Source organism: Plecotus auritus (genome assembly GCF_963455305.1).
Source record: "Plecotus auritus genome assembly, chromosome: 6".
Lineage (NCBI taxonomy): Eukaryota > Metazoa > Chordata > Mammalia > Chiroptera > Vespertilionidae > Plecotus > Plecotus auritus.
In genome coordinates this window covers 172,286,675-172,313,037 of record NC_137773.1, presented here as the reverse complement: position 1 = coordinate 172,313,037, position 26,363 = coordinate 172,286,675, and the positions used below count along the sequence as shown (strand labels likewise).

The following is a 26,363-nucleotide window of genomic DNA, read 5'->3' as shown; positions in this document are numbered from 1 at the left end:
AATTATGAAGTCCTGGCCCAAGGGGAATGTGAAAACATTCCTCCTTAAAGTCGGCCTGTGAGATGTGGAACAGGCTCTGGAATATATCCAAAAGCTGCCTCTTTAGCTATATAGCGGAGAGGTCTGGCCATTGTGGCTTCAGAAGAGAGAGCATTTACCTCATCTAAATTGACAGGACACCACTGCATTCTACAACATAAAATGCAAGGGCTATAGAGAGTGTCCAGTCTGTGCCCCCTACCGCCAATTTTACAAGTGGGGAAGTTGAAGTTCAGAGGTGAAAGAGGTTGGCCAGGTCAGCCAGGCAATCAATCAATGGAGGAGTCAGGATTAGAACAAGTTCCCAGGCCAGTGCTCCTTCTCCCCCCTCCCACCTGAGCCTCAAGCTCAAACTGCAGAATATCAGGAACCTTGAAAGTGAAGGAGAAGTGATTTATGACACATCAATATCACATAATTTTTTAAAATGATGCTTTAAGATACAACATTGGTCTTGACCTACCTTTAAAAATATTAATTTTAATGGCTATCTCAAAGGCCTTTCATGACATAGACCACAGGTGTCACCTTGGGCTGGAGCAGTTGTCTGCAGCTCTCAACATGCAGTCATGCAAAATCCTAAGTAACATTGTCAATCTCTACATGGTGTTTCACAGAGGACTACCTTGGACCTTCAGCAACATCCTTGCCATAGATCTTTGGAAGTTCTGGTCCTGAGAAGTTTGTCTTGATAAATGGAAGCTCTGATCACAATAAAAATAAAAGAATCAGGGACAGTTTCTGGACAGTAAGGGAACCCATCATCTGATACTGAAATTCATAAGGGAAGTCACAGTAGAGATGCTCCTGGCTTCTGACTCTTACTGGGGGCTTCTCCAAAGATGGGTACCAACTGCATTCCCTTGCTCAGTTCTGACATTGTGAACAGTGGCATGCATGGTGAGGTGGTAGCTGGGTGCCACCTGTAGTGGGAAAGAGTTATCACAGAGCAGAAGGGCACATCCGAACTGGACATGCCCATGCTGGAGTGTCCTCACTAGGGTGCAGGGGTAGTGGCTTCCTTACTGGTAGCTTCACCTACATTTTGTATTGAGCTAGATGTGCTCATGTTGACTTGATCACTAAGGCCTCTAGTGACACTGTCATAGGAGGGTGGGAAAGAGGTGGCAGATGCAGTTTCAGATTTGTCTGGAAGCACACTATTCTCATTTTCTGCGAATGCAACAAAGTCTTCATCTGGAAGTGACACAGCCTCCTCCTCAGCCCTGGCCACACCTGGGGGATTGAAGACTGTCTTGGAGCGGTGGAACATATAGCTCCGATAGGCCTTTTGAATGACAGTGGCTGAAATGTCTTCTTGCTTCCACCGGAGGGTGGTGGCTATTGGTTCATAAGATGCTTTTGAAAGATTTGTTGCCATAAACTTGTCCTCCATATTTGCCTTCAGAGAATCCAACTCCCCAGACTCTCCCAGAACATTCTTGGTGAAGGCAAAAAGGATGTCCAAACAATGGATCTTATCTCCAGGGACCAAGGGAAGGTCCATTCGGATTAATATGTTCCGATTGGGTTTTGGGATTTGCAAGGGGCCAGAGAGGGTGTCTGCGAAGTCTGAGAGGGCAGAAAAAGTTATAAACTGGGTGGCTTCTGGGTCAAACTTCTCCCAGGTCTCATAGAACATGTCAAAGTCGTCCTCGCTCAGGGGCTCGGTGCTCTCCTCTGTGGCCACATTGAAGTTCTCCAGAATCACTGCAATGTACATGTTGACCACGATGAGGAAGGAGATGATGATGTAGGTGGTGAAGAAGATGATGCCCACAGCTGGGTTCCCACAGTCCCCTCTAGTGCTATTGCTGTTGGGCAGATTGGGGTCGCAGTAGGGGGGCCCTGTGTTGAGGATGGGGTTGAGGAGACCATCCCAGCCAGCCGACGTGGTGATCTGGAAGAGGCACAGCATGCTGTTGGCGAAGGTCTGGAAGTTGAACATGTCGTCGATGCCAGCCTCCCACTTGACATGGGGGAAGGTGGCCATGCCGAAGATGGAGTAGATGAACATGACGAGGAAGAGCAGCAGCCCGATGTTGAAGAGGGCAGGCAGGGACATCATGAGGGCAAAGAGCAGCGTGCGGATCCCCTTGGCTGCTCGGATTAGCCTGAGGATACGGCCAATTCGGGCCAGGCGGATGACTCGGAGGATGGTTGGGGAGAAGTAATTTTCAAGTGATGAAATAATTGCAAAAACCACCAGGCCTTAAAAAGAGAGAGGAAATGATCTAAATTAGTACTCCCAATCATGATCCCTGACACGGTTGGCTGTGATCTTACTCCTTCATCTTGGCTCCAGATGAACTTATACGTGTGCATCTGTATTCAAAGACACTGAGCCCTTCTAACCTGGCACAGTGGTTGGCATTGAGTAGGGGCTTAGTAAGTGTTAACTGCAGAAATCCTCTCTCTCACAAGTAAGTCTCACCCTTCCTATCATGTTCTTATCTTTCTGTCCATCCAGAATATCTTTTTAGTCAACCTCCATGGTCAAAACCCTATCTCCTGCAGTGTAATTCAGCTGGAAGTGACTGCACCCTATTCCATAAGCTCACAGTCTATTCTCTGCTTCAGTCTATGACCCAGAGCCTGCTCTTCCCTGAGAATTCAGCCTTTGGGTCATGCCTTTTCCTCCACCCTGGTCCTGTGCTCTGTGAAGGCCACAACCCCCTGTGATTCATCTCTCTATTTCCTACTGTGAAGATTGACTAAGTTCCTGGCACAGGGTCCTGGGGATAATTGTACAGAGACTGGTATTAATTATAAGGGGACCTGAGGAGTTTGGCAACTTGCTGACAGCTAAAGCAGAATGGCTTTGAATGACCAGCTGTCTGCATAATGGTCTTTATTTGTGTCTTTCATTTTTCCAGCTGTGTTTAAACTCTCTGTTAGGGTCTGGAGATGGTCATGTTTAAGGTCAGTTATAGCCCCCCACCCCACTATGAACAAGGTTGGAAAGATGAAGAATGCATATGTCCCTCCATCTGGTATCTTACTTGAAGATTTGTAAAGCTTGGTTTTGGGGAACTGTGGGACTTATTGGGACTACCAAAGATAAGGCAAGGCCTTTATGTAAGACATGATTCAAAACCTGTTAGGGCAAATGGTGAGGGGTGTGGTAGCAAGCTCTCTCCTTGCCAGGATTCCCTTGACCCTCTTCTCCAAGTTGCCTTTTATCATAGGAACATGAGTAGTGACAGTATTGTGTTGGAAGGTGGAAGGAAGTGGGAGGAGACTTGGGAAATAATTATAATTTTTGATTATAAAGTCTTAATGAAGGCCTCTCTCCTAAAGTCTGCTTTAACTAGGACATTATATGGACACATAATGGGTACTTAATGGGTACATATAATCTCCTTAGATTCTGCCTGCCAACTGAGGTCTATGTCTACTTCAAGGGAGAATGAGTGTTCATAGTTGTAACATTTAGATATTCAATGCATGTCTCGCTGGAAGGAAGAAAGGGAGAGAAGGATGGACAGGTGGAATCTGTCTGTCACTTGCTTTCTAGCTGTCTCTCAGAGTGATTTCTACCCAGGGACATGTTGCTGTGTAGGTCATAGGAACTGGTAGTTAAGGTGTCCACATTATAGAATTGAGTACTTTAAGTATATTTTATTTCTATAAATAAGTTCCCTTCTCTGAAATCATATCAAAATGGACTGTAGAGTCTGTCACTTTGGAAGACAAACGAACAAAACAAACTTCCCATAAAAACCAGCAGCAACAAGAAAATAAAACAAAAGTACATTACCCCCTTCCCGCGCCCCCCCCCCCCCACCCACTCACCACCACCACCAAACAACTAAATACAACCCAAGGCTGTATTTCAGCACCAGGTAGGGAGATTGATGTTAGCTTCTGATTGGAAACCACTGGAAAGTTAAATCTACAGTTATGCCCTGATATGAAAAGTAAGCAGGTCAGGATGTATTTATAATGCAAAGTAAAGCTGGTGTGCTGGGATCTGGCTTTTATAAGGCCAAACTTTGGCTAAACCACCAGAAGGCCAGGGACAGTTTCTCGGTTGTTGGTGGGAGACTGCTAGTTCATTAGAACATTAGCCTGGTCTAATTTCAGCTCCACCCTTTACAAATTGTATAACTTTGCATAACTTTCCAAATCTCTGGGGCTCAATTTTAAATGTATAAAATAAGAATAATGACACTGCTTTCACAGGGCTACTGTGAAGTTTCACAGCGCCCAGCCTAGGGCTCAGAACTCCGCACTCAATTATGGGGGCTCCCTTCTCCACTTTAGCCTCTGACTCTACTCATTTTCTCTGAACAACTTTGGCCCCAAAATACTGGGCCCATCATTCAACAACACCCAGACTAGACCATAATAACATTGATCTCTTGACTTCCCTATTCTCATATTCCTTAAGAGGAGAGTTATATAGAGATTTAATTCCAGACTCGACTTAAGAATCTCCTTTTCAATAGTGTCCTCCCAGACTTTCTTCACTCAGTTGATAATCCACCTCCTTTTTTCAGAAGGTGTATTTTATGACTCACTTCACATCACACCACCCACTCTCTGATTTGAAGATCATAAGAATAAGGCCCACTGGAAACTCCATCGTCTTAGGTTCTCTGGAGGAGCAGTTGTTCCCCATCAGCCCCCAAAATTCTGGTGATGGTTGTGTACACAGCAGGTGCCTGAAGACACTTCATGACAGCAAGGAGAAGGCCAATGAAACCTCTGCATTTGACTGAGAGGCCCAGGGGCATTTTAAATCTGCTGTGCTTGGAAGGAAGCAAACACTGGCTCCTCTAATGTATAACATGTTTAAAAAGTTTGTTTGTTGTCCCCCTGGTTTTGAAAGAAGAGCCAAAACAACCCCAAGCAGAGGCTGGGCTTCCCCACCACGTGTGATGCCCACTTACTCCCAATGGAGAGGACCACGACGATGAAGTCAAACACATTCCAGCCGTTCATGAAGAAGTATTGCCTCAAAGCGAACATCTTCAGGACACACTCTCCGGTGAAGACAGCCACAAAGAACTGGTTGATTTTGTTAAGGATTTTCGTCTTTTCCTCACTCTGATCATCTGTCTCCACCATCATAGTGATCATGTTGAGGCAGATCAGGACCATGATGCTGATGTCGAAAGTCTGTCTGGTCACGATGTCAAAGACAAAGCCCTGGTACTTGTTCTGAAGAAACAAGAGATGGCACGTCAGAGCCTTTTGGCCAACATAAATCAGACATCTGGAGGCCTGTGTTCTCCATAGACAGGGTTTCAAAGTCTGTCTCTTTTGTCTCCCTCACACTCCACATCCAATCAGAAGCCAAGTCCTGCCCAATACATCACTCTTGGTTGATTCTACTTCATTGCCTCAATTCAAGTCCTCATCACCTCTCCTGGCCCCATGAAGTCACCAGGCACTTTGTCCTTGTCCATGCTCTTCCCTCCATTTGCAATGCCCTTCCAGCCTGTCTCTTGGTATCTAAATCCCAATAGTCTTGAGTGATCTATCTCTCTTAAGCCTCACTTCTTCCAGGGAGTTTTCCTTAATCATATCACACCACATTGCCCCTTCTTTGGGGTTCCCACATCCTTTATGGTCAGTCTTGAGTTCTAGCATTTCATGTATGCTTCTCTTCTCCACTAGACAATGAGCTTTTAAATATAGGAGCCATGTCTTATTTAACATTGTGTTCCTGTAGTGCCTTGCATATAGCAAGAGTTCAAGAACTGCTTGCAAAATTATTGATTCAAGGGTGAAGTTAGTGTGATGGCACAACTTCTTCCTGCAAATGCTCTCTTTATTCCTGGGGCTGTGCAGATGTCTAAGCCAATGCAGGGACAAAGCATGGGGTCAGGTCTTGATTGTTTGCACTCTTGGAAAGAGGCAGAATGTCCTGCATAGCAAAGAGATCATTACTATTTGGCTGTTTTTATGCTAGAGTTCCTAGCATGGCACTCTAGTCTTTCCTGTGCTGTTAACTTCGTAGTGTTCTGGGACTCCTTGATCTGAACTCCATTCTCCATTCCTGACCTTCTTCTGAGTTCACCTGCCTTGATCTGCAAACATCTCCCTTTACTTAGAGCTGATACTTTCTCCCCACCCCATGAACTCCAGGGCTAGGAGGCAGGCCCAAGATCCTTCTTGTTCCCCTCTGTCAATTCCAGACCTTTATTCTTATGTCTTGTAAAGTCCTTCCTTCTGGAAGCGTGTGTCACTGGTGAGTGAGGCTCTTAGCCACACTTGGACACTCTTGGCTATTATGTTTTAGTTCCTAAGCTAACTATCTAATGACCTAGTTTTTCATAATTTAAAGAAAAATCTTCCTGAACCTCACATCTTCCCCAACTCCCACCCTATTCTCTCTCCACTTTCACAGAAAAATTTCTTGAAAGAGTTGTGTTCAAGCACTGTTTCTCATTTATTCCTCAATCCACTCCAACATAGCTTTGTCCCCATCCTGCCACTGAAATGGTTTTTGCTAAGCTCACCAATGACCTCCATAATGCTAACTCCAAGGACACTTGTTTGGCATTGATTACCAACCCCACCCATCTTGAAACTCTCCTTTTTTGGTTTTCATCATGCCTTATTTTCCTGGTTCTTTTTTTAACTTCCTGGCTACTCCTTTTTGAGTCTTCTTTACCCAACCTTTAGATGTGAGAGTTCCTCAAGTCTCAGTCCTAGGCACCCTTTGCTTTTCAAACCATTCTTTCTCCCTTGGGAATCTCCCAAACCTGTGAATTAATATATATGTGGTTTTTGCTAATTATTTTCTTGAGTCACTGGACTGTTAATCTCTGTGAGGGCAGGAACTTTATCTATCTTGCTTACTGCTCTACCCCAGTATCTGTATAGTACCTAGCACACAATAGGTGCTCAATAAATAGGTGAATGAATGGATGACAGAATAGACAGCTCTGTTACCCACACATTAAAAAAACCCATAAAGCCGATCCACTAGGGTTTGAGTAAATTTAATTCTGCACAACAGGCACTTAATAAATGTGTACTATGTGCAAGGCTCTGCATGAGTGAGGGAGGAAGAGAGGAAGCTGTTAGGAGTCTCACCAGGGAGCTCCCAGGAGCTCCCAAAGCAATCAGCGGGGAGAAGGGCTGTGACAGAGGCCGGTTCCTACTTTCTCCTTCATGGTGGGGATGAGTTACTCCCTTATGCGGTTAGAGCAAAGAATCAGACCCAAGTGGGCATGGTTCCAGCATAATTGTCGACTCACATCTTTTCTGGAGTGGGAGGTGTATTGCTGAGCCAATAACAGCTTCCATTTCATCACTGAAAATGGTGAAAAACAGAGCCCATTCATAGCCACATGACTTTGAATGAAACAGAACAGGTGACAACATTGCTAAGTTCCAGGCATCGAGTTTGCCCTGTATATTCAGACGCTGGGGACGCAGCAGCTTACTGGCTGCTCTCGGCTTAGCCTGTGGGCAGTGATCACACCTTTGCAACCCTTACTGCTGTCAGAGATGATGAAGTGGGTGACTGATAATGTGATATTATAGAGCCTATTATTTTCCCATAAAGTGGTGTATATAAAACCTGCTTTTAGTGACTTCTATAGTAAAGAATGTTATAGAATAAAATTTCTTAGTCTCATGGAAATCTTAATCTTTGTTATGGATGAAGCATAAGGTTTAGAACCTGGGCTTCACTAAAAGTGATAAGCAGTATGTATGCGCATGTGTTAGAGGTCCCTACGTCAGCCAGGTTGGCTGTGTTATGACATGGCATCCATGCAACTGTGGGTCAGATCTGTGCCAATGCTCTACTTACTTGACCAGTTTGACCTGTTGGGACTCCTAAGAAAAGAAGATGAGCATTCTAGTGCCACTGGTCATGTGAAAAGGAAACTGGACCTGAGAAGGTGGATCTTATATGGCAGAGGAAATTTCTCTTTTTCTTTGGGTTTCTTTCTTAGCTCTGGACTTTGAGGAGAACAGGTAATCAGACTTGTGCCACCAGGTGGTGGATGCCAAGATGGATGCCAGCTGGGAGCTGGGATGGACCTTGGCTGTAGTTGCTACTTGGGCCCTGCAGCATCCCTAAGACTTCAAAGTCTTGTTTGAATGTCCCAGCCTTGCCTCAGTTATGCTGAGGGGAACAAAGGAAAGAGTGTTGGCCATTCTTGGACCAGAATATTAAGGAGAGAGCCATGCTCCCCCACTTGAGCTAGTATAGTATGGATAGTGACTATTGCATCCTCCCTCCCCCCCATCCTAAGGGATGATGAATCTCAGGAATACAGTTCGTCTATGGTCTCGCTTCCATTACCTAGGTGAAGAACCTCCTCCCCGTGCCAAGCTTGGAGGATCTTGGTTGTGGCTTAGTTAGGAAAAATGGTGATTTTAGTTGCAGGTCTTCCTGCCCAACCATCAACCTCCACCTCTGTTGTAGTGCTTGACATTCCAACATTAGTTTCTACCTTTGTATTAAGGTAGTGTTCTCTCCACAGTTCCTTTTTGAAATGCAGCCCACCCTGTCCCAGGGAAATTGTCTTCCTTCAGAGGAGGAAGCTATGGTGGCCTGTGGGATTGGTTGAGGAGAGGGGAGAAGCTGAGATATTATAGAGAAATTGAGTAGTAGTAGTTTGTAGGGGGAGGTTCCAGGAACCATTTTGATTTCACCAAGGGTTGTCCCTAGCATAGAACTCCTTGGTGTCTGGTTCAGACATGGAGTCAACATCAGTCCAGCCTTCAGTAAAGGCCAGAATGGACTCAGCTGCTTATTTCTCAGTAAGTCTGAGCATCCTCCAGCTGTAGCCCCTGACGTGACTCTGATTGGCTGGGCGCAGCCTTTCACCTATATATCCCAATTTTGAGCCTGTTCCTGCCCGTTGGACTGGCTGACAGAGGGATACTCAGTGAACTTGGAGGACTTTCCCTCAGGTTCACCCATGCTCACTCACGCCCATTTACCTTGATCTTATGGGGATTTTAGGAGGAAACCTCTGCCTCTGACATCCTATCACTCCCCATTGTAACATTTCTTATCAGAATGGAGAATAGTAAGAAATTTATGACCACTGGTTCCAAGTAAAGTGTGCCAAAGTTCATAACACTTTTTTTTCCCTCCTGTAAATGTTTTTAAGACTCTGTATTCATGGATATTTTAGTAATTTATGCAAATCCCTAGCCTTGATTTAGAAATTCTAATGTAGGTCTTTCTAATTCATTTAGGGAAAGGCCTGTCTCTTTGTTGAAGGTCCTTAAGCTCTGCCCTTATTTGGGGAAGGGCTAATGGGATTTTGCTATGGACAGTGCCTGTAGTTTTCTTCATAAATGTTGCATCTTAACCACAGAAAGGTTATATAAAGGGACAGGATGCCGATTCTATTCACTGGAATAGAAGGGTCAGAAATTCTTTGAAGAGATTCAGCTGTATATTTCCAGCATAGCAACATCCCCACTCCCAAACTTGTTGCTCTACTTCCATCAGGGGCCAGCCACAGGGCTGATGCTTTCCACCTTCTGGCAGAGGCCTGAGAAAAACTTAGATGGTAGGTATCATGTAGGTTTGGGTGCTGCATTTAACCGGAGAATAAAAGGGCATGCTTCTTAGGATCTTTGTGAATAAAGGAATCAAAGTAGAGGATGGCCCTAAGTTTTGGTCAATCTTTAAATACTAGCGTGGGATAATTTTTTATTTCTATTGTGCCATCTGACCATGATCTTGATCAATCCAGGATCCAGAGAGGGTTGGGTTTTGGACATTTCCCCTCTTTCTAGCTGTAGGAATGGTGGTGGGTGGGGGGGGGGGATGTAGGGTAAGGCTAGAGATCCATTGCAACCTAGCTCATAATGCATAAGCACACAATGTTTCATCTCAGAGCTTTAACCATCCTTCTTATCACTTAGCCTAATCAGCTCTCAATCCTGTACTTGAGCCCTAAAACTGTTGTGGAACTCAGTGCTTCCCTAAACAGTTCTATCCGGAGTAACTGTGGAAGGTATGTTCACTCTTTTTTTTTATTTTTTTTTTATTGATATTTTACAGAGAGGAAGGGAGAGGGATAGAGAACTAGAAACATCGATGAGAGAGAAACATCGATCAGCTGCCTCCTGCACACCTCCCACTGGGGATGTGCCCGCAACCAAGGTACATGCCCTTAACCGGAATCGAACCCGGGACCCTTCAGTCCACAGGCCGACGCTCTACCCACTGAGCCAAACCGGTTTCGGCAGTATGTTCACTCTTAAAGACCAGAGTTGCTTCTTTTAGATGTCTCATTCCTTGGACCTGAGAACGCGCATTACCCTCATCCCTGAACTCAACCCACATCTTCTCCTCCACAGAGGGCACTGCCCAGGCCCCTACCCAGCACAGGCATAGGCTGTCAGGTTGGATTCGTAGACACACTCTGGTAAAGGGAAGCTCTGGGACTCACCAGGGGCCGGGGGATGGGCTTCTGGGGCTTCTTGGAGCCCAGCTTCTTCATGGCGTTGTAGTACTTCTTCTGCTCCTCTGTCATGAAGATGTCCTGGCCCCCTAAGTGCAGGAGAGGATAACACACACCACTGTTATTAAAGCAGTAGGAGCCCCCAGAGAAATCAAAATCATGCTGTCGGGGAAAGACATCTCAACTTTCTCCCCTTTCTGCAGAAAGACATGCCAAAGCCAGGATCAAGGAGTGTCCTGTTTCTCGTCTACAAGAACCCAGAAATGCCGCATGGACAAAGGTGGGGAGGGTTTGGGACTAGGACCCAAGGAGATGGTATGGGTTGGTTCCAATCTGAGCCTAGAATCCAGCCTGCTCATCCCAATAAGATCCATTGGTTTCTAGAAACTTACTCTTGGCCAGGGGCAAGGGCTTACCTCAGGGCCTTCTGGAACAAAGACTCTGGGACCCAGCCCCTCAACCCCTTCCTGGAGAGTTATTGCCTTATCCAAGGGTCTTTGGAGAACCCTTGACTGGTTCTCTGAAGGCCCTGTCAGTTACACTGCTGCTGTTACAGTGCTAGAAATTTCCCCACTGAAGATGCCTTCCTCCCTTAGGCTTAGATGTTAGCTTTTTTAGGGACCCTTTGAACTTCCTACATTCAACCCCTCACCTTCCACTTCATGACATAATTTTAAAGCCTCCCATATCAATAGCATGTTTGTATAAATTAGTGACTGCAAATGCTGGGGAAAGGGACTGAGATCTGTTGACATTTGAAAGGAGATTTCAGAAAAATCTGTGGCCTTGACTGGTGTTGCTATGTGGTTAGAATAGAGACACTGAAGGGTGATGGGTTCAACTCCTGGCCAGTCAGGGCATGTGTGGTAGGCAACTAATCGATATGTCTCTCTCACATCAATGTGGTTTTTTTTTTCTCTATCTCTCCCTTCCACCTTCCTGCCCTTCTACTCTTTCTAAAAAATCAAAGGAAAAATAGCATTGGGTCAGGATAAATAAATAAATAAACAGGTTGTCTGAGATTGGGTTCCTATTTATTGAAGTCAGTACCCATGGAGGCGAGGGTCTTCTTCCCCAGCCTGAGAAAGGTTGGGATTCTGCCAACACTAGGCCCTGGCCCTTCCTGAGGCATCCCGACTCAGAGCTCTGGATGCCGGGGCTCCAGACAGAGGCAGCAAGTGCTGGAGCCCTTTCTTTCCCTGTTGATATTCCCCAAGGGGTCACCTGGGACACACCCAACACACTTGGTTCAGCTAGGAGGACCATGGCACTCTGGGAGAGAAGATGGGAACCCCAGGCAAGGTTGGGAGGCAATGCCGATACAGAGAAATACAACTCTTTCAGCAGCAGCCCAGACACCGAACAGAGGTGAGGGCAGCAACCAGGGGGCAAAGGTCAGTGTTGGTGTTAAAGGTCAAAACTGGGCTCCCCGTCAGGCATGAAGGGCTGTGAGTAGAGTTGGCATTAGTCATGAGGCCAGGGGGCAAGAAATATAAGATTGGCCATTACCGCAGAAACACTGGAACCCCACTTATCTTTTTTTTCTGTTGATTGAAGTTGTCAATTATGACCCCAACGAAAAGATTAAGTGTGAAGAAGCCGCCAAAAATGATGAAGATGACGAAGTACAAGTACATGTACACATTGTTCTCCCACTTGGGCTGCAAGTTCACCTGTGAGCAGACAAAGTGGGGCATGGGGACGAGGGGGTGTCTTAGTTTGTGTTCACCCCAAAAGCCAACCCTGAGACCTGGACCTAGGTGCAGGTGGTTTATTTGGGAGGCGATCCCAGGAAGCAGGAGTGAGGGAGGGGGAGGGTAAGCAGGAACAGGAGAAAAGCGAAGAAGGGGATGCTGGGAAGAAAGTCATTTTTATGGGCAACTGGCACTCTATCCTCTGGGGCCCTCTAAGGAACCCTGTAGAACACGCCTCAGGACTTGACCTCCAAGGGACAGGGAAGCTGGAGCATTTACCTACAGACTCCCCAAACTATCTGTGAGAGTTGCCCCCAGGGATGTTAAATCCCTCACCCTGGGGCTGTTGAGCAAGCTCTGAAACTCTGAAGGAAGTCAAGTCTCAGAGAATCAGAAACACAGAATGCCAGTGAACTCAGAGCTGGGCTGAGAGGATGGGGCGGGGCACCCACCATGTCAGCCACAGTGGGAATGGTCTTTCCTCAACAGCATCATTCTCTCCATCTGGCTGCCATGGTAGACTCTGAAATTCTATCTCATCCCTTTGTTCTAGCCACCGCCCCTGCTCCTGCTCCTGCCAGGGAATGCCCTCACACACAGTTCTTCACCTAGCATTTTCCTCATGCCGAGGAAGAGTTTCAGAAGCCAGGGAGTGTGCACAGAAGGAGAACAGGTCAGGTTGGCTTAAATAGCCAACAGTGAAGCAGATGGACACTGCTCCAAAGAGGAATGGTGCCAGGCTGCTGAGTGGTCGCCTCTTCTGGTACCAAGGCCACTGTCTTCACTCCAGTTCAAATAGACTGATTGAGGGGGAGGGGGCACATGGACGGGAAGGCAGTGGGCAAGACTCACCCCTTGGGCATCGACAGCCGCATACATGATGTCCATCCAGCCTTTAAAGGTTGCCTGGAAACAAGGAGCAGTAGCTACTCAGTCTCTGCCCATGCATCTACACTGGGCTTTGTTTTGATTTGCTTACTTGTTTTTCTCATTGAGCATTATTGGTCCCCCTGGAGCCAGTTCTGACATGTCTCTATCTCCCAGGGTAGAGCACAATGCTTGGCACACCATAGCTATTCAGGGATTTTTGTCAAATGAATGCATGAACAAATGGTGCAAGCAGGAACTTGTGGGTAACTGCATGACAAATGTATAAGCAATTACATTAACACTTGAATGGATGGAGTACTGAATGAACAAGTAGATGGATGAAGGGAAGTGATGAAGAATGAATGAATGAATGAATGAATGAATGAACTGAAGTATGAATGTGGTTGGCTATCATCATCACCAGCATTATCTATCACTACAATAGTCCTAGACCATAATCTATTATCTTCTAGGGTAGTGGTTCTCAACCTTTCTAATGCCGCGACCCTTTAATACAGTTCCTCATGTTGTGGTGACCCCCAACCATAAAATTATTTTCGTTGCTACTTCATAACTGTAATTTTGCTACTGTTATGAATCATAATGTAAATATCTGTGTTTTCCGATGGTCTTAGGCTCTACAGCAGTGGTTCTCAACCTGTGGGTCGCTAGCAGGGTCGCCTAAGACCATCGGAAAACACAGATATTTACATTACGATTCATAACAGTAGCAAAATTACAGTTATGAAGTAGCAACGAAAATAATTTTATGGTTGGGGGTCACCACAACATGAGGAACTGTATTAAAGGGTCGCGGCATTAGAAAGGTTGAGAACCACTGCTCTAGGGCAGTGGTCGGCAAACTGCGGCTCGCGAGCCACGTGCGGCTCTTTGGCCCCTTGAGTGTGGCTCTTCCACAAAATACCACGGCCTGGGCGAGTCTATTTTGAAGAAGTGGTATTAGAAGAAGTTTAAGTTTAAAAAATTTGGCTCTCAAAAAAAATTTCAATCGTACTGTTGATATTTGGCTCTGTTGACTAATGAGTTTGCCGACCACTGCTCTAGGGGATAAATTGCAGACGATTGAACATGTGGCTATAGTATGTTTATTTTGTACAAGTTGTAAATTCTAACTCATTACCTGATACAATGCCATGACAAGCTTATCCTTTATTCTAGCCTATTAGCTCACATTGGTCTAAATCAGTGGTCGGCAAACTGCGGCTTGCGAGCCGCGGTTTGCCACTCTGTTGACTAATGCGTTTTCCGACCACTGGTCTAATTGTACCTCTGGGAGGTTATACTCATTGGTAAGGCCCTCTAGCCTCATGGTGTAGCCTGTAGGAATGACCTTAGCTCAAACTGAGTGCTATCCCCTACATAGCATCTTCTGAAAGATCCCCATCCCCCCTGTTAAAGAGAGGCCAAAGGAAAAGACATGGTTGATTTCAGGACTCACCACCTGCAGAAGCGCGAGGTAACCCATTGCAACATTATCAAAGTTGACCTTCATGTTGACCCAAAAGAGGCTGCCAGTGTAGTTGTGAAGTTTACAGTCAGATTCGTTATTCACAATAGTAGAAGACACAAGAGAAAAGTCTTTATTGGTCATGTTGATGCACCTCCCAAACATGCCTGAGAAGAAGTTCATGCCCATGATGCTGAAGATGAGCCAGAAGATGAGGCAGACGAAGAGGACATTCATGATGGACGGGATGGCTCCCACCAGGGCATCTACCACCACCTGGGGGGGAAATGCAAAAGGATCTGGAACCCCACCAATGCCTCACCCCTTTTTGCTGGATCCAACTTCTTTCTATACTCACTCAGGCTGCTTCAAGAGCCAGTAGCCTTTGGAAGCAAGAGAAATGGGTTAATTAGTGCAGTAATTCAGACTCAGAAGACTGAGCAGGTGAAGTGGGTTTAAACCTTCTCTAAACTTCATTCAGGGCACCTCTCACTGTCTTTGCTCAAGATTGAGGAGGCGGATGAGTTTACAAGTACAAACATGCTCATTTAGGGGTGTGAGTATATGTATTGTGCTAGCACATACAAACCTCTAGAAACTTGCTTTATTTTCCTTAAATACAACACATGAAAATGGTATATAGTATTTGGTTAAGAATGAGTGACAACCTAAATCCATATTAAAAAACTTGCCTATTTGTAAACTAACAACCTGGAGATAAAATAAAATAAATATCAAACTATTTCAGTCATAAATGCCTAATGTTTGTAAAGGTACAAGTTAATTTTATTTTTTTTAATTTAATAAATCTTTATTGTTCAGATTATTACAATTGTTCCTCTTTTTCCCCCCACTCCCCTCCATCCGGTTCCCACCCCACCCTCTGCCCTTACCCGCCCCCCACTATCCTCATCCATAGGTGTACGATTTTTATCCAGTCTCTTCCCGCATCCCCCATACCCTTTCCCCCCGAGAATTGTCAGTCCACTCACTTTCTATGCCCCTGATTCTATTATATTCACCAGTTTATTCTGTTCATCAGATTTTTTTATTCACTTGATTTTTAGATTCACTTGTTGATAGATATGTATTTGTTGTTCATAATTTTTATCTTTACCTTTTTCTTCTTCTTCCTCTTCCTAAAGAATACCTTTCAGCATTTTATATAATACTGGTTTGGTGGTGATGAACTCCTTTAGCTTTTTCTTATCTGTGAAGCTCTTTATCTGCCCTTCAATTCTGAATGATAGCTTTGCTGGGTAATCTTGGTTGTAGGTTCTTGCTATTCATCACTTTGAATATTTCTTGCCACTCCCTTCTGGCCTGCATAGTTTCTCTTGAGAAATCAGCTGACAATTGTATGGGTGCTCCCTTGTAGGTAATTAACTGTTTTTCTCTTGCTGCTTTTAATATTCTCTCTTTGTCTTTTGCTCTTGGCATTTTAATTATGATGTGTCTTGGTGTGGTCCTCTTTGGATTCCTTTTGTTTGGGGTTCTGTGCGCTTCCTGGACTTGTAAGTCTATTTCTTTCACCAGGTGGGGGAAGTTTTCAGTCATTATTTCTTTAAATAGGTTTTCAGTATCTTGCTCTCTCTCTTCTTCTGGCACCCCCAGAATTCTGATGTTGGTACACTTGAAGTTGTCCCAGAGGCTCCTTATACTATCTTCATATTTTTGGATTCTTTTTTCTTTTTGCTTTTCTGGTTGGGTGTTTTTTGCTTCTTTGTATTTCAAATCTTTGACTTGATTCTTGCAGTCCTCTAGTCTGCTGTTGGATCTCTGTATATTATTTTTTATTTCAGTCAGTGTATGCTTAATTTCTAGTTGGTCCTTTTTCATATCCTTCAGGGTCTCGCTAAATTTATTGTCCTTTTCTAGAAAATTCTTGAAAAACGTTATAACCGTAGTTTTGAACTCTATATCCAGTCATTTGCTTTCCTCCATTTCTTTCCTTTGTGATTTGTTTCTTTGTCTCTGCATTTTGGCTGCTTCCCTGAGTTGATAGAGTGGCTTTGTGTGCTAGGTGTTCTATTGGGCCCAGTGGCTCAGCCTCCCCAGTTACCTGAGGTGGACACTCTTGGTGCACTCCTTTGTGGGCTGTATGCACAGTCTTGTTGTAGTTAAGCCTTGATTGTTGTTGGTATCACTGGGAGGAATTGACCTCCAGGCCAATTGGCTGTGAGGATCAGCTGTGTCTATGCTGGGAGAACTTCTGTGCTGGAGACACCCTTATGAGACAAGACTTGCAAAAACCTCTGTGCTCAGCTTAGATGGGGTGGAGTCTAACCAGCAGACAGCATTGGTTTCCCGTCAGCCCTGCCTTAATAGGCCCCTGTGTCTCAGTGTCCCGTGGTAATTGCTGCAAGCACCTCTGAGAGAAAGCCGCCCTCGAGTTCCGACCGCTGCTAGACAGCCCAGTTTCTCCCTGAATGAGTCTGGGTTCCCTAGAGTCTCGCTTGGAACTGGAATTCACTGAAGTTGGGAACTTTTGTCTCCCTCCCGCTTGAGAAAGCCAGCTGCGTACTCAGTTGCCCACCTGCTCAGTGCACGCTCGCCTCGGTACCTCTGCCTTCTGCAGTTCCTCTGAGTCTCAGTGTGCTTTTCTCTTTCCTGACAGTCCAGTTTCATCCTGTATGAGTCTGGGTCCCCAGAGTCTCACCCAGAACTGGAGTTCAGCGCAGTTGGGAGCTTTTGTCTCCCTCCTGCTTGAGAAAGCCAGCCGTGCACTCAGTTGCCAGTCCTTTCCGTGCACGTGTCTCAGTACCTCATCCTCCTGCAGCTCCTCTGAGTCTCAGTGTGCTTTTCTCTTTCCTTCTAGTTGTAGAATTTCCACACAGCCAGCCTTCCTGTGGTTCTGGATGATGTCCATTTTGTCTTTTAGTTGTAGTTTTGAAATTGTTGTGTGAGGCAGCGGTTTAGGTGTTTACCTATGCCACCATCTTGGTTTCTCCAGTACAAGTTAATTTTAAAAGTCTGCTTTTGTGTTTGAAGCTCTGATGTCTGCTTTGAGTCAGGGATGGAGGAAGAAGGCAAAACCTCACTTTCTCTGCTAGGAGGCCTTTGTAATTATGAGGAAGGGGAGGGGGAAAATGAACAGTCCCTCAATCTCCCCTAAGGCAAGGGCCAGGCGTGTGAGCATTCCACCCTGAGGAAGGCAGTGAGGGCAAGGTGGGTGCCAATAGAGTTATGTAAGGACAGGGATGGATAAAAGGAAAAACCCATAAGACTCATGATTGTGGTAGGTTGGAGAGAAGATATATTCTAGTGGGTGTGGTGGAGGTGCTGAGCTGATGATGTCACTACATTTAAATGAGTGTCAGAGGAAAGGCTCATTTGTCCTGAAAAGATGAAGAGCTTGGGATGTACCGAAGATTTTGGCAATGAGGACATCTTGGCAGGGTGGAGGTTGAGATAAGGGATGCCTGTGGAGCCATGAAGCAGGATCAGTAAGAGTAAAAGTGAGGTCTGAGTCCAGGCAGGTGTGATGTTTCAAGTGAGAAGGGAAGAGGGGCTCACAGAGGACCCAAAGGGGAACTAGGAGAATCAGGACACTGCAGCACCACCAGTGTCCATGCAGAAGTGAGGACCCCGAGCTGACCTGTGGGGGTGGGGCCTGGAGCTCGGGGTCAGTGGTATGGAGGGCATAAGGGGGGAAGCGGTACCAAATGTTGCAGACAGAGCCATTTGGAGATAGGTCTTACCCGCATGCCTTCAAATCGAGACAGAGCCCGCAGTGGGCGCAGGGCGCGGAGGGTCCGAAGGGCTTTGATGGATGCCATGTCAGAATACTTCAGGATCTTCGCTATGAGGCTGGTCAGTGATATCTGAGTGCGGGCAGAGAGCAAAAACATCACTCTAGGGTCTCAGAGGGGTGGTTCCGGTGGAAGGAGACAGGAAATCCCTCCCACTCCCTACTCTGTCTAAGCCATGGTCCCCGCTCCCACCTTATTCTGGAAACCAACGAGAGGTCCAGAGATAATTCAGTCCCTTTCCTTGTATTAAAGACTTTGCTCATCACTTATCTGAAGCTCTGGGAAAGGAAAAGCCAGTCTTCCACATGGCCAGACCCTGCTATGCAGGTGGCCAAGCTCCCAGTGCATTAAACCCACCTTCCCATTCCCTCTAGGGGCACCAACCAGGTCCCAACATCCTTGAAACTTTGATTGACTTTCAGAGATTTGGAGAGATGATGGTCCTTCGTGAGGTTAAGTGAAAGTTTATTTTGCGGAATATAAAGTTAGTCTCAATTGCATTTGCTTAGAAAAACAAGGTGGAAAGTGTTCTGGTCTGGGTAGGGTCTAGTTCCCTCTCTACCTCTGATTTCTTTGTTGTTGGTAATCCTCACCTGAGGATATCTACTGATTTTTTAGAGAGAGTGGAAGGGATGAAGGGAGGGGGGAGGAAGAGAGAAACAGAGAACGAGAGAGGGGGGGGGAGAGAGAGAGAGAGAGAGAGAGAGGTGAGACATATCGATTGATTGCCTATCGCACATGCCCCAACAGAGATAGGGATTGAACCTGCAACCCAGGTACATGCCCTTGACCAGGAATCAAACCCACACCCTTTGGTGCCCAGGTTGATGCTCCAACCACTGATCTACACCAGCCAGGGCTTGACCCCTGATTTTTTTTTTTTTTTTTTTTTTTACTTTGGGTCAGTGCCATGTTAGCCTAGGTTGCACTTTCACCCTTTGTGAAATGAGAGTCAGATTAAGAGAACTCCAAGGCCCTACAGGTCTGTTCTTTAGCCAGAGTGACTGCAATGGGTACATGAGAGCCAGCTTTGAGAGACAGCTGAAACATAATGGCTGAGTCCCTGTTGGTCTGTTAGTTTCTCCAAGGATTGCAAAGGACACAAACTGACATGGAAAAATGGTCACACCTTCCAGGAACTCTGAAGGTGCCGGGGAGATACCATGTGCAGGATCTTGCCAGAGACTGTGCACCAGTCCTAGGAGATCTTACTGTACCGTGACCGGCAGGCCGAATTCTGGCTTAGTTTATCCTGGCAGTTAGGGGATGTACACAGGAACTTCAGAAGGGGAGGGATTTATATTTGGGTGCTAGAGCCTCAAAGGATGCCTATTCTTGGAACGGGTGGCATATTCCACCAGGATAAAGAACTGGAATGAAAGGACCCCCTTCTTTCACCCGTGCAAGGCTCCAGACACCAGCAGGTGGCACCCAACTGCATGGCTGGCAGAGCAGGGAGGTTTGAGGCCAGCTCCATGCCAGACCCTACTTAGTCTTTTGCTTAGCACCCTAGGAAGGCTGGCTCTTGTGCAAATCTGCAGCCGGGACAGGCAGGGACTGGGGCCTCTCCAGCAAAGCCTTTCCACCCAAGCCCAGCCCCACTCCCCCCACTCAGGGCACTTAGCCTCCCAGCTGGCCTCTAGGCTCCTGTAGTGCATCCATCCCATCCTTTCTCCACAGCAAATCTGACTGTGATCATGTTTCTCCTTTACTCCCAACCTTCACTGGTACTTAGGATAAGCACCCTTTGGATAAGCTCCACACTCTTTAGCCCATATGACACAGCCACAGCCATAGCCACAGCCTACTTTCACCCTGTATTCTACCCAAATCAAATTGTGCCCTAAGTACACCTGTGCCTGCTCCTTTGCTCAGGGTCATCTTTTAACTAAGATTGCCGCCCTCCACCCGCCCCTGCCCCCCACCCCCGCCCTCTTTGCACCTTCATGCTCCTGCTCATTTTTGTTGTTGTTAAGCCTCACCTCAGGATATTTTTTTCCTTTGATTTTTAGAGAGAGTGGAAGGGAGGGGGAGAGGCAGAGAGAAAGAAACATCGATGTGAGAGAGACACATTGATCCGTTGCCTCCCACAACAGGGCTGGGGATTGAGCCTGCAACCGAGATACATGCCCTTGACTGGAATCAAACCTATGACCATAGACTGATGCTCTAACCACTGAGCAAACCAGCTTGGGTTCCTGCTCATTTTAAGCCCTATACCTAAAGCCACCTCTTATATGAAGCCTTCCTAACCACAAACTCCACTGGGCGGAAGCAGGCTCATGTCCCTGTGTACCTAAGATACTAATTATTTCCACCACACACCCCCTTATACTATATTTATTTCTCCCTGTGTGTCTAATCTGCTGGAATACTGAAGTGTAAACTCCTGGAGATACGGAGTTTTAATTTATTGTCTTTATATCTCTCAGAGCACTTCAAAAGTCAATCCTATAATCAGTAGTTATGAATAAACATTTGATGAATTGAAGAAAAGACAAAGGTATGTTGGGATGGATAGAAGGAAGGAAAGAAAGAAGGAAAAACAGCTGGATGGAAAGTTGATGGATAGATATTATAGATAGTTGAAAGGAAGAATTGAAGAAAGAAAGGAAAAAATATGGAGTAGTGGATGGATGGATGGATGGATGGATGGGTAAAAAAGGGACAAATGGACAAATGGATGGAAAAAAGAAAGAATAGATGGATTGGTTAAAGGAAGAATAGAAAGATGGAAGAATGGATGGATAGAAGGATGCTGGGTTGGGAAGTACATGAATGAATGAAAAAGAAGGTTAGGTGATTGAATAGTTAGACAGAAGGATGAATCAAAAGATAGGAAGACAGAAGGACTAAGAACCAGTGGACAGATGGATGGAAGGAAGGTTAGGATGAATGGATGGACAGAAGGTAAGAAGAATGAAATTTTGAGAATGAATGAGTAGAGGGAGAAAATTGATGGAGAGAATAAATGGAAGAAATTAAGATGAATGGATGTTTGGAAGGAAGAAAACGGAAGGGTGAATGGTTGGATAGATGGAAGGAGGGATGTATGGAAGAAAGGATGGATGGTCAGATGATCACATTTAAAGTGTTCAAGTCTGAAGCTAGTGAGACCTATATAGGGTGGAGTGACTGTGCCCCTAACATAGGTGGGTAGCCAGAAGAAAACATTTTTCATTTATCTATGAATACTGTGACTCCGATTTCAGGCCTTACAGCTAGCTAATCGCTGTGGTACAGGAGGCCTGATGCTGCTAGCACATTGGTATCAGGAAAGAAGAGACTTGAGTGCTCAGACCTGCTGTGGAGGACCTGCCAACACAGGAGGCGGACAGAATGTTCTGTACTGGACCCCATCCAGCTTCAGGAGGCAAACATCAAATACAGACACATTTCTTAACACCTCTGATGTGCAGACCTTGGTGCTGGTGGCTGCTGAAGTGGGGGAGGCAGAGACAAACACAACACGTGCCTCCCCCGGCCCGCAGGGACCCTCAGCTGTGCACCCGTGAACAAATGACGCAGGCAGCCACCTTGCAAAGCCAAGAGGGCAAAGGCCTGGACAGAGATAGAAGATTGTAATGGTTAAGATAAGGGAGAGATCACGCCTAGCTTTTAGGGTTAGTGGCCACAGGTTAGTGTGAATCTGACATAGGAGCTTCAGCTCATCACCTCTCCACGGGGACCCTCTCTTCCCGTCAGTGCCCCCGGGAGAAGCCAGTGGTGTTAGCTCAGTGGTTCTCAATCCTGGTTGCACATTGGATATGTCCAGGAGTTTTACAAAAGCCTGATGCATGGACCCCTCCTAGCCCTGTACCCCAGAGCCAGAGAGATATGCGTCTTTGGGAATAGCAGTGTTTGTTCACTGTATTTAAAAATAAAAAAGATTTTTATTGATTTTTAGAGAGAGAGGAAGGGAGAGGGAGAGAGAGAAAGAGAGAAAGATCAATGATGAGAGAGAATCACTGATGGGCTGCCTCCTGTACACCCCCTACTGGGGATTGAGCCCACGACCCGGGCATATGCCCTTGACCGGAATTGAACACAGGACCTTTCAGATTGTAAGCTGATGCTCTATCCACTGAGTCAAACCAGCCAGGCAATGTTCATTGTATTTGTAAGAGTCACCCAGGTGATTCTAGGTTGCAGCCAGGGCTGACGGCCAAGCCGGCAGGAGGGCAGATTGTCTGTGCTGCGCAGTCCTCAGCTCCCTAAGTCCAGAAGCCCTGTCAATGGGTGCAAGGTTCTAAGACCTTGGGGAGCCTCATGTTTTAAACATAAATACAGAGGACAGTAAGTGGTCTTTCTGGATGGAGGCCTAGGAACTGAGGACTCACCCGAGGCTCATCGCTGTGAGACAATCACGCACTGCCCGGATCTTACTCTTCGCAGGTGGACAGGGCTATCCTCGGACCCCTTGCTATGTGCTCAAGACTTTGCTTTGGTGCAGCCCTTGAGGACCAGGCCTCCGAGCTTTCCTGGGCAACAGCAGCCATCCATCAGAGGTGAGGCCCCTAAGCCCCGCATGTGCCCACCAAGCTACTCACGTTCACGATGAGGAAGTCGAGCCAGCACCAGGCGTTGGTGAAGTACTTTTTGAAGCCGTAGGCCACCCACTTGAGCAGCATCTCGAACACAAAGATGAATGTGAACACCCTATCGGTGTAGTCCAGCAAGGCCTTCACCGTGGGCTTCTGGTCAAGGTAGTAGTCTTCAAAGGCCTGGCAGGAAGGGAACGGAATGGCAGGTTGCCTGGACTCCCAGCGCTGGGGCCCAGTGATGGGGCAGGACCCCACCAAGCCTGCCCCCCCCCCCCCCCGCCCCCGGGAGGGTTCTGGTAACCAGCCGGCCTGTATTGTTTTGTTTTCTCTGCTCTGGGGAGGCGGAGTAGTGGAGGAGACGCTGTGAGATACAAACCAGGCCTTCCCCAGCCAACGGGCCCACGTGGCCATGCTCAGTCTTTGCAGGGGAGCTGAATGCAAGTGAGAAAGGAGCCCTTCTCACACTGGAGTTTGGAAGTGAACCAAAGGGATGCTTACTGTGACTTGGTTTAAGAATAAAAGCATTGAAGGATGTTCCCGGCAGTTCACAGAAATGAAAGTAAGAATCGCTGTGAACCTCTGAAAAAGAATGCCGGAGCTCACTGGGAATCAAGGAAATGTAAATGAAAAGAAGACACGCGTTTTCTTTTTCCAGACTGGTGAGGATAAAAAGGAAGGGGTGCGGGGAGCCCCGGGTTAGTGTGGCTGTGGGGGTGGGGCCAGCCACTCTCTAGCATGGCCGGAGGGGAGGGAAAGCCAGTTCAGTCTTCTGGAAGGTCAGTTTGGTAACCCGTCTCAAAGGTTGTAGAAACCTAGCAACTCTGCCTTCAAGCACTTACCCGGAGGGCACTAACTGTCCTGGTGCCCCACCCAGATCCTGTTGAAGGCGACAGAGCGCCCATCCCCCGCCTGCTGTGCATGTTGGCAGCTACCAGCTCCTGAATGCCCCTTTCGGGAGGATGGCCCTGGGCTGAAGGAAGCTGCCTCCACCTCAGGAGGTTACCTGCCCACTGGGGAGGCGGCCCAAAGCCAGTGACTGACAGGGGGTTTAAAAGGCCCCAAGGTGGGACAGCTCTGTGGCGCCCTCTATGCTTCAGAGCTCTCGTGGGATCCGGCTGAGACTGGACTTCCTGGAAACCTGTGTCTTTTTCTAGCTCCTTTCCCTGTTCCCTGGGCTCCTCTCCCAGGCATGGACCGCGCGGCCACCATTGCATGAGCCAGGAGGAGCCTGGTGACTGAGAACACTGACCGAGAGATGACAGAATGAATAACTGGGGCTTCAGCTGGGGAATGTGTATGTGGCACCTGCATAAGGCCGATGGGAAGGTAGGGTACCACATGTTTCCAAAGTGAGATTCTCTTTGAGTGAGAGGAAAATGGGTGCTATTGTTTCTTTGCATTTTCCCATCATTTCCAAGTGGTGGGATTTATTTATTTATTTATTTATTTTTTTGGTTTTGTTTTTACACTTTGTCAGATGAAAACTCATGCTATTTTTTTTTTCAAAAGTACTCCAAGTAAAAGCATAAGGAAGACTAAATTTGGTGCCAGCCTATTGAGTCCCTTGGGGAAGGAGATGGGAGGTGAGTGGAGAGCTGCTGAGGCAGGATCCCAGCTCCCTGCTGGGGTGGGGGATGGGGGAAGTGGGGCAGCTGGAACGTGGGGAGAAGAGAGAGGGACGGAGCAAGGGAGAGTGGAGGAGAGAAACCAGGAGAGAAGGCCCATGGGGAAGACGTGAGCCAATGAGGTAACTGAAAGATCAGTCGGAGGCCGAAAACCAGGCGACACGGGCTTTATTAGAGGAAAGACCTGCTGGGATGTCTTGCAAGGGGAGAGGTGAGCACTCCTTTTGAGGGGAGGAATGGGAAGGAATGGGGGCTTAGGGTACTCGGCGGGCGCTGATTGGTGGCTTAATGTATGGTCCATATAAGGTACCTAGTTAGGCACTCAGGTACTCAGGAACAAGGGCTTAAGGCAGGTGCTGATTGGTGGCTTAATGTATAGTCCATATAAGGTACATAGTTAGGCACTCAGGTACATCTGGGCTGCAGGTTACGTCATATTTACCGTTACTCGCCCCAGTTGGGGGAAGGGAGGATTTATCCGTAATGAGGAAAGCACCCAGTCAGCAGCAAATGTGGTTATTATTTCCATCAGGGCAGGCAGGACTGAGGGGGCAGGGGGGTTCGTGTGGAGAAAGCACCTCCAGCCTCCTCTTACCCTGCAATGTGGCCTCTGCACCCGGCCCTGGACCGAGACTGCTATTCCAGGTGGACAGTCACTGCCCCGTGCCCATGCCGGGACAATGGGCACCTGCTGATGCCGCCTGGCCCTCTCCCCCTTCCACCACGTGGACCAGCGCTGCTCCGGGGAGCCCTCTGCCACCTCCGCTCTGGGCCACCTCCACTCCTTTTCCTCCCACCTCTCAGATCAGGCCTTCTCAGCTGCCTTTGCTCCTCCCTGAGGCTGAAGCTATACCCTGCGCAGTGTGGGCACCCTTCCTGGGGAACCTGGCATTTAAGTGGGTGCCCAGACAGTCAGTAGATTGTTTCCAGATTGGAGCCATGATCCAGGAGAGTGGGTTCTAGTCCTCCCTTTGACTAGCTAGCGGGGACCCTGGGCAGGTCCCTCCATGTCTTTGAGCTGTGACTTCCTCACCCATAAAATACGGACAACTGGGGACGAAGAGTCCCTGCCTGTACTGGTATCTACTCTGGTCCATTGGGAAGATGAGTGGAGACTGTGTAGTGACACTAAGTCACCAAACAGAGAGAAGCATCCTTTCTTGTCCCGCAAAGCCTGGAATTCAGCAAGGGTCTTAGGAAGTGTCCCCTAACTGAGAGTCTCTTTTCCTGCAAGGCATAGCTATTCAGCCTCACCAGGCAGCTTGCTGGGAATGCAGAGTCTCAGGCTCCAGCCCGGATCTCTGGAATCAGGAACTGCACTCAGACAAGCTCCCCAGTTGATCACATTTTGAGAAGTGCTGTTGTAATGAGTTGCTGTGAGCTTTGAACACGTAATAGCAATATTTACAAGCGGCTTGCTAAGACAAGGAAAGAGGATCCTCTTTGTCCTGGGCCTTCAGAGAAGGCCGATGTGGTTGGGGGTCAGAAGGTGGCACGCCAGGGGCTTTAGGATCATATGAGGGCTGTTAGGTTTTGCAACTGACAAGCTGGGTAACCTTGGACAAGTCCCTTAAGCCCTTTGAAGGTGGGTTTCCCCGCCTATAAAGTGGGGTGCACGCACTCACTGCTTGAAATCCTGCGGCCGGGTGTAGCAGGCCAGGTGGGCACCTCTAGCACCCCCAGGCCCTGCTGCTGAGAGGAGCCCACGTGCTGGCTGCAGCTCTCCTTCCAGCCACAGGTTGGGGGCCTGCATCCCAGGAGTCAGGGGAACCCAGCCACCAGCCCCAGGGCCTTTCCCTTACCAGAGACCCGCTGCTGAGCAGGATCATGAAGACGATGAAGCTCTCAAACCAGCTGTGCTCCACAATGCGGTAGCAGGTCTTGCGCACCTGCCAGCCCACGGTCCAGGGGAACTTGGCTGTGCTCACTTTGCACCAGGGACAGCGGCGAATGCAGCCTGTGGGGAGAGGTGAC

At 47.3% G+C, this 26,363-nt stretch overlaps 1 protein-coding gene across 1 annotated transcript in view; it reads right to left on the bottom strand.

Annotated features, from left to right (window-relative positions):
• Nucleotides 1-1,036: 1,036 nt before the first annotated feature.
• Nucleotides 1,037-26,363, bottom strand: part of SCN10A (sodium voltage-gated channel alpha subunit 10) — a gene marked incomplete at both ends in the record, with an annotated part of 82,117 nt that continues 56,790 nt past the window's right edge. Inside the window, 9 exon segments of the mRNA XM_080675543.1 lie at nucleotides 1,037-2,250; nucleotides 4,935-5,205; nucleotides 10,425-10,525; nucleotides 11,968-12,109; nucleotides 12,983-13,036; nucleotides 14,460-14,744; nucleotides 18,170-18,292; nucleotides 22,771-22,944; nucleotides 26,192-26,346. Coding sequence (XP_080531669.1) covers nucleotides 1,037-2,250; nucleotides 4,935-5,205; nucleotides 10,425-10,525; nucleotides 11,968-12,109; nucleotides 12,983-13,036; nucleotides 14,460-14,744; nucleotides 18,170-18,292; nucleotides 22,771-22,944; nucleotides 26,192-26,346 — 2,519 coding nt within the window.